The 16027-nt window shown below is 43.6% G+C and overlaps 1 protein-coding gene across 1 annotated transcript; it reads left to right on the top strand.

Annotated features, from left to right (window-relative positions):
• Positions 1-1653: 1653 nt before the first annotated feature.
• On the top strand, positions 1654-11849 carry LOC308578920 (vomeronasal type-2 receptor 26-like; the record flags this gene model as incomplete). Its single annotated transcript, XM_081179514.1, has 5 exons — positions 1654-1988; positions 2398-2689; positions 9443-9670; positions 10242-10368; positions 10951-11849. The coding sequence occupies 5 exons, from the start codon at positions 1654-1656 to the stop codon at positions 11847-11849; spliced, it is 1881 nt and encodes a 626-aa protein (XP_081035640.1).
• Between the last annotated feature and the right edge of the window lie 4178 nt (positions 11850-16027).

The raw sequence follows: 16027 nt of genomic DNA, 5'->3' as shown, positions 1-16027 counted from the left end.
CTGCCCTGGTCATCAGTCTGGCCAATGGATTCTGAAGCAGCTGATGGAGCTGTGGTCTAAACCACTGAGCCTCTTGGGCTTGTCGATCGCAACATAGGCGGTTCGAATCCACACGATGGAGTTAGCTCCCGTTGCCAGTGACAAAAAAGAATTCCTAAAATGCTCAACCCAAGAGCACAGATATAATAATAAGAAATCCTACCCCATCCCACTAAAAGTTAAGCACCACGGTCAAGGCCAGCTTATTTACCAAAGGCATGTATAGATGGAAGTGTCTTAACCTGCCACCTAAAATGGAGAATGATGGCAGCAAGAACATTTGGGGAGGGGGAGCATTCCACAGTTTAGCTCCAGAAACAGTCGTCTTTCCTGACTTTCATGTAGGGGCCAAATCACAGGGCTGAAACTTAATGAGGTCCACTAGTCACAAAATGGCCTGTCCACAGGAGGAGCCAGGGAGAAAACTGTGGCAGATGGAGGCAGAGTTTGGCATAATCAAGCAGCAATTAATGACTCAGGGACTAGTTTTGTGACTCAGCCTCCCCAAGTTAAGCAGAATCTTTGCATTCCAAAGCACTAAGCGGAAAAGGCTCTTTATTTCATATCACCCGGCATGCCTCACATGTTACTTGTCTACTCTTGTTTCGTCTTCCCATTTCTTTTCACAGTTTGTATCATATTCCTCCGAAAACTGTCATCTTTCTTCCCTGCTCATTTGATATTCACTTTTTCTTCCTTTCCCCCTCTCTTATTCCTTTACTCTATTTTCCCAAGTTGTTGTAATTTTAGATATTAACCCTTTATCACTCATCCTAATTTCCCACAACACATCCTCTTGCCTTTTCCCTCAGACCATAGAGATTTCCCTTCCTTCTTTAAACCCTTGCCTTCCTTCAGCCTCTCTGTCTCCTGGACACCTTTATGCCCCTTTAAACTGCCAGTGATGCCCTTGGTCCAACCAAAGAGCTATGTGTGACCCAGGGGCAGGACGGGTGAATTAGGAGGCACTGGGTGGGCTGTGGCACTGAGGCCCACTGCTGGACCATGGGCCAGTCTTTCAGAAGTGCTAGGAAAGGTCATGCCAACCTCCCGTGCCCCTCTCTGACCCATGTCACAAGTAGAACCACAATGCAGTGGGAAGTTCTTCAGATATCTAAAGGGTCATCACATGGAAGATGAAGCAAGGTTGTTTTCTTCTACTCTGGAGGGTGAGACCTGAAATAGTGGATCAAGTGACAAGAAGAGAGATTCAGACTAAACTTTAGGAAGAACTTTCTGACAGCTGCTCAACAATGTAAATCTCCTTCAGGGTCCCTTCTCATTCTGCAATTCTATAGCTCTATGATTCGATGGAACATGTATTCCTTCAGGCCTACACCTGACGCCATAAAGGGAGTTCAACATGGTGCGAGGGCAAATGTAATTATTAAAAATAATGGTGATTTCTTTGTCATCATCTTGCCAAAGCTCAAGAGGAATAAAATCATAATTGCGTTCAACATTGAACAACATGATGCAACTTCATCAGACTCAGCCAGAAGAGACTGGTACATAAATACTTCTGTATTGTGCCACTGAGGGTGGGGTGGGGTTATGCTGCCCACATGGGGCTGAATTGAATCATCTTTGGCTCTCAAGCCATGTACGCCAGGCATGTTCTCTGTGATTAAGTCACTGCAGCCTGGGTCTTCCAAGCAGATTTTGACTGCTGGTAATTTGCTAGCTCTGTTGCTGATAGCACTCAAGAAGGAGATTGGAGTAAAAGGCAGGTGCATCATAACTCACCTTCTGCTGTTGCTATTGCTACAACCTGAAGCAACACCAGAGATGCTGAACTCAAAATGCCCATTGACTTTGATAAGGGATCCAAATGAACCCTTGAATTGGTACAGGCGAGGAGACTACCATATTAGTGGGATCATATCCGCTACACCTGTTGGGTTCAATCCAAGCGTCTTCAATGAGCCTCCCTTTACCAGAACTTATGGGTAAGTCCTTATGTGCCTACTGTTGTAAAAGCTTTATGCAAACTGAATGTGACCTCATGGAGACCAAATGTTGTTGTCTCCTGGGCACATCTCCTCATTTCTGGTACTTTTGCTTGGTAAATTATGTCTTCTATTTTCCTCCCTTTGGAGGGAAATGGTCAGATCTGTTCTGAATGTCAGAAAGTCATCTACTGCAATCTGTGCGCTTTCACCCACACTAGTGAGACCTTTGCTTTAGAATAGCCCGTTCTTCTAATATTTGAACAGGAAGCGGTTTATGGATCTCAGGTGTACAGATGCTGCAGGCGGATCTCATGATTTTTACACACACATCCCCGTCACAGGTAAGGAGGACACAATCTGGTCTTTGTGTGGAAAGAATGCCAAGATGACACACACTTTTTTCCAGGTTTGGAGTGCAGGCCATCTGGTATATCCTGTCCTTCTTGTTTGCCGTTCGGGAGGTTAATCAGAACCACAGGCTTTCCCCCAACCTCACCCTGGGCTATGACGTCTATGACAACTTTTACGACGCCAGAATGACTTCTGGTGCCATGGTGGACCTGCTCTGCCCTGGGCAGGCAAACATCCCAAACTATTATTGTGGACCATGGAATAAAGTATTGGCTGTTATTGAAGGGACTGACACTGACACATCCAAATATATTTCCACCATGTCAAGCATCTACAAAACCCCACAGGTATGAATGTCAGGAGGGAAGGAGAAATCCCAGAATATTATTGCAATTTCTTTGGAAAGACATGAAAATGTCATTTATGATTCTAAGGCAGAAGGAGCATTTGCCCCCAACCCCCTCTTGACAAAGATGACTCAGGAGATTCTGGACTCATCCACACTTATCCCATGGTTAGAAAGCTTTCCATTTGCCCTGTGGTTTTTTTGACATGGGTCCGAGCAGTTTCCCCCTTACCCTACTTCTTTCCCACAGAATACCCACTCTTTCACTCTAAATTGGAAAAACAACAATCTGTGTTTTTCCCCAGGAAAAGCAACGGGACAAGGGATGAGTGGATAAGCCCTTAGTTAATCATGACCATCAGCATCTCCATCAATTTATTTATACCCCGTGCTCCTGGGCCAGGACCGGGCTCAGGGCACCAAACATCAAAATATATAATATATTAAAAACATAAAATCAAACAATTGATTAAAATACTGCTTAAAATCAAGTTAAGATTAGAATAAAATCAAATGACAACCCACAAATTATAACCATAGGGGCCCAAACAAAGGCCTGGCAGAACAGTTCTGTCTTGCAGGCTCTGCAGAAAGATGTCAAATCCCTCAGGGCCCTGGTCTCTTGTGGCAGAGCATTCCACCAGGCCAGGGCCAGGGCCAAAAAAGCCCTGGCCCTGGTAGAGACCAGTCTAATTTCCCTGAGGCCCAGGGCTTCTAAGAAGTTATTGTTTGTGGACCGTAAGGTCCTCCGTGGGGCATACCAGGAGAGGCAGTCCCGTAGGTACAAGGGTACTAGGCCGTATAGGGCTTTAAAGGTTAAAACCAGCACCTTAAACCTGACCGTGTACTCCACCAGGAGCCAGTGCAGCTGGTATAGCACTGGGTGAGTATGATCCAGTGGCGAGAACCCCATAAGGAGCCTCGCCACAGTTGTTCTGCATCTGCTGGAGTTTCTGGGGCAGCTTCAGGGGGAGCCCCACGTAGTTAAATCTATAAGACCCCACAGGTGTAAATGCTGTGTTTTATGGAGAAGGACTTTGAGGAAATGGTCAAATATAATGCAGAAGAATAGAATAGGTAATGAAAGCTAGTGCCCTGTGAGATGCAAATGAACAAATATGCAAAAGGAAACATTAAAGAAACAAGAGGCGAAATACAAAAAAGTGCATGACAAGGCAATGGAGCATCATCATCTTTCAAACAAATTCTGTGAGCTCAGGCTAAGCAAACTCTAGACAAACCTGTAAAAGTAAGAGCAATTTACAGTAAAGGAAAAGCTTGAGACTTACATTCTTAATGTGGTCCTGCTTATTATTTACATATTCATATGCTACCTTGACTCATGAAAGATAATTAGTTTCATGGAAAATAACTGGATCACTCAGCTTTAATGGCTTCTCTATGCTTCCCCTCTACGGTCTTCTTTAATCAAACATAGAAGACATGGCAACTCTTAGAATCACAGAATGATAGAATATTAGAGTTGGAAGTAACTCAAGGGTCATCAAGTCCAATCCCCTGCAATGCAGGAATCTCAGCTAAAGCATGAATGACAGATGGTCATCCAACCCCTGCCTAAAAAACTCTGAGGAAGGAGAGTCCACAACGTCCCAATGGAGACCGTTCCACTGTCAAACAGTGCTTACAGTCAAAAAGGTTTTCCGTATGTCTTATTGGACTCTCCTTTCCTTCAACTTGAAGCCATTGGTTCAAGTCCTACTCTCCAGAGCAGGAGAAAACAAACATGTTGCCTCTTCTATGTGACAGCCCTTAAGATACAGCTCCTCTCAGTCTCCTCTTTCCAGGCTAAACATACTCAAGTCCTTCAACCATTCCTCATAAGGCTTGTCTCCTAGACCCTTGATCATTCTTGATCTTCTGCCCATTGTAAGGGGTTGGTGCTGCCAAAGCTAGCAGAGATAAAACTCCAGGCTCACAGCCAGTTTCTGTCTTGAAGTTTTATTTACAAAGTTCAAACGGTTCCAAGAGCTTCAAAGGCATGTCCGTGCCTGTCTCACTCAGATGCCTCAAATGGCTTTTTTTTACTCCTCCTCCCCCAGCAGGCCAATCGTCGAAAGACCCGCCTCTTACTTCCTCTGTTCAGTGAATAGCTATTTCCGGGCTCTGAATCCCCCCTCCCTGTTTCTTCTTCCGAGTCAGATGAGAAGCTGCTAATAAGCTCTTTCGGCTCTCTATAAGTGCTAGTCTCCCCCCTCGGCTCTCTAGCCGTTGGCACTTCCCTGACACCCATGTGAAAGATATTTGAATACAGCTATCATATCTCCTCTCAGTCTCCTCTTTTCCAGGCTAAACACATCCAGCTCCTTCAGCCATTCCTCATAAGGCTTGGCTCCTAGACCCTTGATCATCCTAGTTGACCTCTTCTGCCCACGTTCCAGCTTTTCAATATGCTTCTTAAACTGTGGTGCCCAGAACTGGACACAGTATTCCAGGTGTGGTCTGATCAAGGCAGAATAGAGTAGTACTATTACTTCCCTTGATCTGGACACTATGCAACATAAGAACACATAGCTTATAGACCTTGACCGTTTATGGACATATATTATGATGTTTGAAAAGCATTCATAAAAAATATAGTATAAACAATTGTATGTGTGTGTGTATATATATATATATCAGAATCATCATTTATATACCAATGTATTATATAAGTATGTATAGAATTATAGTTTTCCCTTTTTTAGGAACCCTTTTCCCCCATTTAGTTTAACTGAAATATTTTCGAAAAATAAATCAACTAAAAAGTAAGAAAAAAATTGTTTAAAAACGCAGCCTCTCCTCATATGAACCAACACTTCTATAATTTCCCCTTCCTTATGTTTTGCCTCTGCTTTCTTCATAGTTGATATTTGTGTTGTGATTAGATAAAAAAATCCATTTTTGAAGGTGAGATTTTGAAGAGTACAGGGAGGAGAACAACACTTAAATGTCTTCACAAATTTTAGCACCCAGGAGTGGGAGCTTTGTTCTAAGTGGCCATTTTGGTTTCTATCGCACCACACACACCTTGAAATGATATATTATTGTTATATGCTTTCAGTCCTAATCAGAACTCTAGCCACATAAGATTCCTGCATTTCAGGGAATTGGACTAGATGGCCCTTGTGGCCCTTTCGATTTGACGATTCTAAGATTCAATGGTATTGTTTCTAGTGTTGATGAAATACAGGAAATGTAGTATAAAAATGCAGAACCACACATTTGTGGTTCTGTGGAAAGCATTTAAATGTTCATATTCAAAGCACAGTAATCAGCTCTTGATAGAGAATGGAGGAAGGAGTTGTCTACCTCCACAAGAGCTCAGTGCAGTGTCATCTAGAGGAGAAACAACTGGGATGAGAACCCAAATGAATTCTATTATTTAAAAATGAAACATATAAATAAGGCAGGAAAAAGTTGTTATTTTGCATTGCGCCATTGTAAACCCAAAATGAAATGTGTTGTTGTTGTCAAACTATATTTATTCTCCAAAGATTGTACATTCATTTGGGATAAATCTGCACTCATTTCTCACTTAAGTGAGCTGATGGTATCAGGAGAAAGATTGCATCTTCAAGATATGAGTTTACGCCACAAAGCATATCTTTTATCATGTACAAGCAACGGGCAATTTTCTTCTACTACAAATACCTCAGCAATCTAGTATAGATACCCATTTAGACATATGTATGGTTTATAGCAACTAATTTTAGGGTTTAATTTTATATAGAAGAACTGGTGGCTATTAAACGTCTAATGTAAGCTAAAAATGCTCATTGTAATTGTGTGTGAGCTTTTTCCTTTTTAACAAAATTTGGTCTTCTTTCTTAAATGTGACACTTTAATGAATAAATAATGATGAGGTCATATACAATTAAATGAAACTGCTATAAGAAACATGTTGTAAAAGCAGTAACAAAAATGCAATCAGGGCATAACCTAAAGCAAACACAATCCATTCCAAAGACTCTGTCACCGTTTTTTGAAAGCAAACAACTAAACATGTTTCCAGTTACAGATAGGTAGCCATGTTGGTCTGCCATAGTCAAAATAAAAAAATTCCTTCCAGTAGCACCTTAAAGACCAACTAAGTTAGTTCTTGGTATGAGCTTTCGTGTGCATGCACACTTCTTCAGATACACTGAAACAGAAGTTGCCAGATCCTTCTATATAGTGAGAAGGTGGGGAGAGGTATTACTCAGAAGGGTGGTGGGAATGGGAGATTGGCAGATAGCTGAGATGAGCCTGTTGACGACTCTTAACGACTGTAATAGGTCTTACAGGAAAAGGCAGGGGATGAGAAGGTGAGAAATGGCTTAGTCATGTATAATGAGATAAGAATCCAATGTCTCTGTTCAGACCAGGTCTCTCCATGGTTTTAAGTTTGGTAATGACTTGCAATTCAGCAGCTTCTCTTTCCAGTCTATTTCTGAAATTCCTTTGTAGTAAAACAGCTACTTTGAGATCTTGTATAGAATGTCCTGGGAGATTGAAGTGTTCTCCTACTGGTTTCTCTGTTTTGTGATTCTTGATGTCAGATTTATGTCCGTTTATTCTTTGGCGTAAGGTTTGGCCTGTTTGTCCAATATAGAGAGCTGAAGGACACTGTTGGCATTTGATGGCATACACAATGTTAGACGATGAGCAATTAAATAGTCCCGAGATGGTATGTGTGATGTTGTTGGGGCCAGTAATGGTGTTGTCCGGGTGTATGTGGCAGCAAAGTTGGCATCTGGGTTTATTGCAGGCTCTGGTGCCAGTGTCCGTGTTAAGTCTGGTTGTAGTATTATTGTGGGTTAGGAGTTGTTTAAGATTGGGTGGCTGTCTGTAGGCAATGAAAGGTCTTCCTCCCAGAGCTTGAGAAAGAGAACTGTCATTGTCCAGGAGAGGTTGTTGTTAAGCTCCCTGGGGTAAAGCTCTTTAGCCCCCATGAAACTTTGTCTTTTCTCTGTTTTCCATGTCAGAGAAAAGTTATCGGTCAGGCAAGTAAAAAGTACTAGATTTGGGATTTTGTTGGGAGTGACAACACTAATCTCTTCTGTTCTTTACTAGGTCAGTTATGGTTTTGTTTCTGACACACTTAGTGATAAAACTCAGTTCCCTTTTGTCTACCGAATGGTCCCCAAAGAAGAGCATCAGTATCTGGGGATAATCCAACTTCTCCTGCACTTCAACTGGACTTGGATTGGCCTCGTTGCTCCAGACACCAACAATGGAGAGAGGTTCATGAGGACCTTTAGGCCTCTGCTAACCAGGAACACAATTTGTGCTGCCTTCTCACTTAGCATCCCAATACAGAATCAGGAAATACCGTCACTTTTAAAAATAATTTCCACGTGGAACATAGTCAATGTATTAGTCTACTATGGAGAGATGCGCTTCTTCTCAAGTTCAATAAATACATTGCAAAATGCTGTTAAAAAGCATATAAGACCCATTGTGGGGAAAGTCTGGATCACAACAGCTTTGTGGGACCTCACCTGGAACTTGTCTTATAATATTCTTTCTCCCCTGCACATTTATGGGTTTTTTTCTTTCTTAACTCATATTAAAAAAAGGGCAGACGATGACACTGAAGACTTATTGTCCAAGTCTATGTTTCTGTTTGGGATGAAAACATTTCAATGTTCATATTCAAAGCACATATTGTCTGTGAAGGGAAGGAAAAGGTGCAGGGAAGTTTATACTCTGGAGTTCCTGCGTGACGAAGTGATTGAGAAAACCCTGTCTCTGGATAGCTACAGTATTTACAACCTTGTCCTTGCTCTGGCACGGGCCTTACGGGCTGCGCTTTCCTCCAAATCCAATCGGATGGTGGCGAAGGGTAAAAAGAGGCTGAAATATCAAAGGATACAGTCTTGGCAGGTATTCCTGTTTTTCTCACATATATCTTTGTTGAACAGGAATCGGTGCTATGCATTCCATTCCCAGGTGAATTCAGGCTTGCCTCAAAACTGTCTTTACTTTGCCTCCATTTACTTTACTGTTAAAGGTAAAGGTACCCCTGACCATTAGGTCCAGTCACAGACAACTCTGGCGTTGTGCGCTCATCTCGCTTTACTGGCTGAGGGAGCTGGCATTTGTCCGCAGAGAGCTGCATGAGTAAGCCACTTCTGGCGAACCAGAGCAGTGCACAGAAACAGCGTTTACCTTCCCGCCGGAGCTGTAGCTATTTATCTACTTGCACTTTGACATGCTTTCGAACTGCTAGGTGGGCAGGAGCTGGGACCGAGCAAAGGGAGCTCACTCCGTCGCGGGGATTTGAACCACCAACCTTCTGATCGGCAAGCCCAAGGCTCAGTGGTTTAGACCACAGCACCACTTTACTGTTACCCGCATCCTAATTTTGCTTGTGAGAAGACAATCTGCCTCCACTTCACCACCTAATCCCTCAATAAGGCTTCCTGCTATTACTAGCCAAGGAAGCTGATTTCTACACACCACTTCCAACAACCTTACCTTGACAAATAGGAGGCCAATGCTTGCACAATTCTTCCAAGGGTGTGGAATGTAGCTTATGGATCTCATGGCTTTAATCTGTCCCAAAAGGCTGAAGCAGAAAGAATGGGCCACAGATCCATTTCCCAAACACACACACAAAGTGTCAGTCTGTACAAAAGCCTTCATAGATTAGGCCAAGTTATCTAGATGGTTTCCCCATTGTCAGTCTGTACAAAGATCTTCGGCAATTAGGCTATGTTATCTAGATAATGTTATTCTTTTCTAAATGTGCATGCTTTCTTTCCTGTTCTAGCTTCACCCTTTTCTGGGAAGTTCCCAGTTTTACAATACTTCCATGGAAGGAGTGTATTTGGATGAGAATGGGCAGTTGACAGTCGAATCTGACGTTGTGAACTGGGTGCCATTTCCCAACAAGTCCTTTGGTGCCGTGAAATTTGGGAGCATAAGCAGACAGGGATCCTCAGGCCCAAAATTCACCATTGACCAAGAGGCTCTTATGTCGTCCAGACTGTTCAACCAGGTTTGGAAAACCCATTCATTGCATTTACCCCTTTTAGAGGTATGTTGCCTATCCAACATAATAATGATTAGGGAAATTCTACCTTTTTCTTTTTTCTATGACTACGACTTGTGTTTAAATGTAAACTTTACTTTAAAAAACAAATTAAAAATCTATAAAAGGAAACTGGGGCATGGGCTTTTCAGTGGTCAGAAAGTGGGCCAGACTTAAGAATTGAGCACAACACGGCTGCTCCAAATACTTTTCCATTTCAGCTTGTTTGTTTCTCTAGTTTTGATATTTTGAATTGACTGCAGATTGGTACTGTGTTTACTAGAGCTTTGTTATAATGGCAGAGAGCTCTGACTCCTAAATCCAAGGGCAATACAGTCTCCATGTAATTCTTTCTTCTTGATTATCTCTTTCTGCCCCAACTGTGTCCCAAGGACTATGACCCTCTGTTTTGTCCCATGGATCAAAAAAAAACATCTACACCAAAGCCGTGTCTATGCCACATAGATTGAAATTGTACAATGCCCCAGAAATTACTTGGCAACAGTCTTTCATTGATGCTTTCTGTCTTTTTGGTCAGACCCTTCCTCATTCCAGGTGTACCCAAAGTTGTCGCCCTGGAAATGACAAGAAGGTTCAGGAAGGGAAGCCCATTTGCTGCCATGATTGTGCTCCATGCGCGGAAGGGATGATCTCCACTCAGGAAGGTAGGAGACTTCAGAGGAATGTGCAGAAAAAAGAACAATAATATATGTCCTTTTTTGATGAATATTCAAATATAATCTTATGGTTGAATTTAATAAAAGTTCAATGGTGATTTACATAGTCTTAATAAAGCTTTCCGGGTACCACTGAAACAGCCTTGAGTATGTAAGAATTAGGCAGTGTTGCTGCATCTGGTAGACTCCCTTGACCAGTCAGTGTGGCAAAGTAGCTAGGATGTTTGGTTTGTACTGGGAAGACAAGAATTCCAGTCCATGCTCCTCCGAGGATTTTTTTCTGTAAATTACACCCATCTGACAACACCTGGTTCTAGGGGTGAGATCAGATGTAGCTGCAATTAAGAACTTGGAGTTTCAAGATCACTCCAAGCTCATCCTTGGGAGGTGAATAAGAAGTTATCAGCACAAGGGACCTACATTGCAAGGACCAACTCTCTGTGTTGATTAGCAGAAATAGCAAGTCCCATCACAGTTTCCATTTGCATGGGGTGGCTGCATTGAAAATTGACCTGCTTTTTTTTGCTAGTCTACAGAAAAATGTTCATGCAGACACTCTTCTTTTTCCAGATGCAGACCACTGCACCAAATGTCCAGAAGATCAACATCCAAACAAAGACAGAGATCAATGCATCCCCAAGATTATCACCTTCCTGTCCTATGATGAATATCCGGGGACCCTCTTGGCTTCTACTGCCCTGTTTTTGGCCTTAATCACAGGCCTTGTTTTAGGAATATTCATTAAATATCTTGACACTCCCATAGTCAAAGCCAACAACAGGGACCTTTCCTACATCCTCCTTGTCTCCCTCCTCCTTTCCTTTTTGTCCTCCTTTCTGTTTATAGGCCGGCCAAGGAAAGTGACCTGCCTTCTCAGGCAGACAGCCTTTGGCATCATCTTCTCACTTGCTGTCTCTTCTTTGTTGGCAAAAACTATAACCGTTGTGCTGGCCTTTCTGGCCACTAAGCCAGGAAACAGGGTGAGGAGATGGCTGGGTAAGAGTCTGGCCAACTCCATTGTCATTTCCTGTTCCAGTATCCAAATTCTCATCTGTGTCATCTGGCTGGGTACCTTTCCTCCATTCTCAGACTCTGACATGCACTCCCAGGCTGGAGAGGTCATCCTGCAATGCAATGAAGGATCTGCTGCCATGTTTTACACTGTCCTTGGCTACATGGGCTTCCTGGCTGCCATCTGCTTCATGGTGGCTTTTCTAGCCAGGAAGCTGCCTGGGGCCTTCAATGAAGCCAAGCTGATCACCTTCAGCATGCTGGTCTTCTGCAGTGTTTGGGTGTCCTTTGTGCCCACCTACCTGAGCACCAAGGGGAAATACATGGTAGCCGTGCAGGTCTTCTCTATCTTGGCCTCCAGTGCTGGGCTTCTGGGCTGCATCTTCCTCCCCAAGTGCTACATTATTGTACTGAGGCCTGATCTGAATACAAAGGAGCACCTGACTACAAAGGCTTAATATGGCACCTGATTCCTAAAATATGTTTTTGGTTTTTGCAATTGACAGCCAGCATGGTAGCAATAAAACCAGGACATATGAGTTGGGAATGTAGCTCCTTAAAAGCTATTGTTTTGGAAATCAGAACGCAAAATAATCATTTAAATCACATTCCATCCTTAGTACTGTTCATTTCTTACCTGATTTAGGAATTCTTTTCTGAATACTGTTTATATATTTTGCCTAATAAGAAATCCTTATCACAATTCAATAATAATGAATGCTGTTCATTAAGAGAATCTTTTTTAAAGATAGCATTACAAATAAATTGCTTATGCATTGTTTTTCAAAATGAAAAGAAACATATTCCATTGGTATCTCTTGGTATCCAGAAGTCCTGGTGTGCTGAAGGTGGCAAGCGAGAAAAAAGAAGACTGGAAATGAGCAGGTCATGAAGGGAGGGATGCAATGGGAGCTGCAGGGGACGTGGCAGCTCAGGAGTGTTGCAAATATTAATATTGCACAGTCTGAAGTGACTGGGAGCACAAGAACTGACTCCTTCTGGAAGAAATCATTGTGCAGGCCCATAAAAATATTATTCAAAGTTTTAGTGGCAGAACTCTTCAAAAACAGAGCACAATAATCAAAGATACTACCAAAATATCCATACAATGTCTTGTCCTGCCCAGCACAGGCTCAGCATCTTAGGAAAATATGGAATAATCCATGCAGACCTAGAAGCAGAAGTCTGTAGAAAAATGAAAGTTTACTATCCCCTTCTCTCCTTCCTTCCTTCTTTCTCTCTCTCCCTACCTCTTTTCTCCCCCAACCTTATACTATATACAACATTAAAACCATACATCAAATATAACTGATCTATAGAAAGGACTTTATGGTATGAAAATAGAGACAATGTATGGTCTTTTGTAACCCAAGAAAATCTTTAATAAAAACAATATATAAATAAATAAATAAAATATTCCATGAGGGGAGGGTCAATAATAATAATATAATGAATGTATCTAGTAGTACCACTATCACAATGAATACAGTATAAAAGAAAAAAAACGAAATTGCCATCAATAAATAGCACACAAAAAAACAACAACCGACGACAAACAAGTTGCGGCGGCCAACCTTTTTAAAATTTATGTATTTATTTGTACACTGCTTGATTTAAAAAACAAACAAACTTTGATTTGGTTGCAACATGATGCAACTGCAACAAGAACAAACTTGATTCCCAACCAACTGGTTCATGGGCTCTCAGGTGAGCAAAAGGAAATGTTGGCATGATGGGATGCAGGTAAATGGGGAAGCAGGCTGCACGATGGTGGTCGGAAGGTCGGAAGCCGCCTTACGCTGAGCCAGATTCGTGGTTCACCTAGTTCATCCAGCTTCTCACTAAAATAAAAAAATTCCTTCCTGTAGCAAGTTAGTTGGTCTTTAAGGTGCTACAGGAAGGAATTTTTTTATTTTGACTATGGCAGACCAACACGGCTACCTATCTGTAACCAGCTTCTCACTGACAGGCAATGGCTCTCCCAGATACCTTACTGGGTTCCCCTCCCAGACCTGAAGCGAAGCACCAGAAGCATTGTGAACGAAGCTGCTCTGCCATAGAAAAAAATAGGTAGTTGCTAAGAAGGAGAACAATAGACAGAGTTGTGCCGGAAGCCAAATACATAGTTACATGCTTGCTCTATACTGGATTCATACCTGTGACCAGTACAGTGGATGCTCGGGTTGCGAACGTGATTGTGCCTTGCGCATGCGCATAAGCGCCAAATCACAATCCGCACATGTGCAGACACGCCGCTGCAGGTTGCGAACGTGCACCCCACACGGATCACGTACACAACCCAAGCGTCCACTGTACAATATTTGAAATAAAAAACAAAACTCACGCCCACCAACATCCGCACGGGGCTGGCTGCAGCCCCGCGCGACCTGGGGAATCCTCGGGCCACGTCAGCCCCAGGGCCAGCCAATCGGGTGACCACAAGGGCGGGGCTTGGGTCACTTAAGGTCGGCGTGGCCCGAGACCGTCCCTTTCCTTCGTCGCTCCAGCAGCGGTTTCCCACCCACCCTCTAGGTTTTCCTCAGACTTTGCTATGGATCTCGGTTGGTTGCCGCAAGGGGCCTGGTAGGAATTTTTTCCACTTGGCTAATTGCCATTGATTTAAAGCCATTTGGTTTTTTCGCCTACCTCATAGCAAAATGCCACAACGCCTTTGGTTGGGGCGGTTAGGCATTGGTAGGGGTATTATTATGCAGATGAGTCGGGGGGGAGCTCCATCACCTCCCCCAAATATTTAAGGGTAGTCCGATAAAGGATTCCGGGGGGCGTTGCCTTGTCCGAACCCTATGGAGGCTAGGGCCTAAAGCACGCCCCCGAGCGGTGACCCCTCAGGGAGTGCCTAGGGATGTGCATCTCAGGGGCTCCCCCTGCTGGTGTGAACCCTTTCCGGTTCTCATTCCGGAGAGTCTGGTAGGACCAATGCCTAAAGCCAATATCGCTCTTACCTGTAACCAATAAAGTTGTGGCCATTTTTTGCCCATTAACCTAAATTCTGGTGTCCTGTGTCTTTATTTATTCCAACTGATGGGGGGCGGGAATCGCCACGCAATACATTCTGAAAGGTTAAATACATTCAAAGTGAAACATGATTAAAATAAGTTTTTAATAGGATCTCTAATTCTTATATAGACTCTCCTCCCTGGAAGAGAGGGGAGTGGTTGTGGGCGGGAGCCCGAGCACCGCCCCTAGCAGGGGGCATAGCTCACCTGGCTGGCACCCACGCCCCTCTGGAGTCTTCCAACCAGGTGCCTCAGAGGGGGCGTGTTCAGCAGCCTTTTGCTGCGGCGCCAGCCTCTCCCCGGCCTCATTCTTCACCGTCGTCTCGTCGCCTATGCCTTCAATTTTTGGGTATTCCGTTAAAGGAATCTGGCGGTCGTGTATTCCGTCCGATGCCTGCTTGGCGGGAGGCCATGGCACGACCCTCGGTGACATCAGGGGGGAGTCTATAGTTGGATTAGCATCAACAGGCTCCACCTACTGGTGAATAAACCCACTTGTTTTAGAGATCCAATGCCTAAGCCAATACCTTTTCACTGCTGTAACCAATAAAGTTGTGGCCTTTCCATGCCCATTAACCTTATCTCATGTGTCCTTGTGTATTCATTTCGCATCACGGGGGTCGGGTCCTCGAACCACAACATCAGTGATATAGAGGGAGAGGAAGTGAAGGAAAGCAGGAACTGCCCAGAGGGGAAGGAGAGAAGTCCAGCTAAGGCAGAAAGGGAGCCAGCTGCTGGTTGCCCAGAATGGGACAGGCTGTGCTGCTGAGCCTTCCATCACAAGAGAAGACTGTTGGATCAGTCCAGTGTCCCATCTAGTCCAGCATCCTGTTCACAGCGGCCAGTTACATAGCCTCCAACATTCCTCAGATGAAGCCCACTGGGTAACCTTGAGCGCTCACTGCCTCTCAGTGTAACAGGGTTGCCTTGAAAATACACTGGGGAGGAGAAGAACCATGTATGATTGAACCTGGGACCTTATCCATGAAAAAAAAAAATGCTCTACCACTGATTCTCTAAAAAGGGGTTTCTTTAGCAAGTTTTGTCAAGTGTTAGGCTGTGGGACACAGTGGCGATTTCTCACAAACATGTTTTTCCTCAAGTTCTGCACCTGTTCCTTCATCAACCCAGGAGGTTGCAGGAGGAGATGTTTATGTAATTATAGCCTTGCAAAATCTTCAGGGATTTCTCCTTAAAGATTGCCTTTGCAACTGATAACGTAAAGTCAGAACAAAGGCCGAAACAAAAAAAATGTAACTTCTCAAGAACTCATCAGATGTGCTCTGCTTCAAGGCCAAAGGCCAATGTGGCCCAGCATTTCCATGCACTCTGGCACTTGTCATGGTGTCCTGTTGCATCAGAAGCGGTTTAGTCATGCTGGCCACATAACCCAGAAAACTGTCTGTGAATAAACACCGGCTCCCTCAGTCTGAAAGCTGAGATGAGCACAGCACCCCAGGTCAAATTTGACTGGACTTAACTATCCAGGAGTCCTTTACCTTTACCTTGACCTGCAGTTTCCGAACCATCCTCAAAGGCGCCCAACATATAACTCATTGCAGTAGTCCAACCAAGAACAGAAGTTGGGCTATTGCAGTTGTGCTTTGGAGTCCTGCAAG

This window comes from Podarcis bocagei (genome assembly GCF_964188305.1).
Source record: "Podarcis bocagei genome assembly, chromosome: 2".
Lineage (NCBI taxonomy): Eukaryota > Metazoa > Chordata > Lepidosauria > Squamata > Lacertidae > Podarcis > Podarcis bocagei.
Note: the sequence above shows the minus strand (reverse complement) of the source record. Positions and strands in the feature narration are given on the sequence as shown.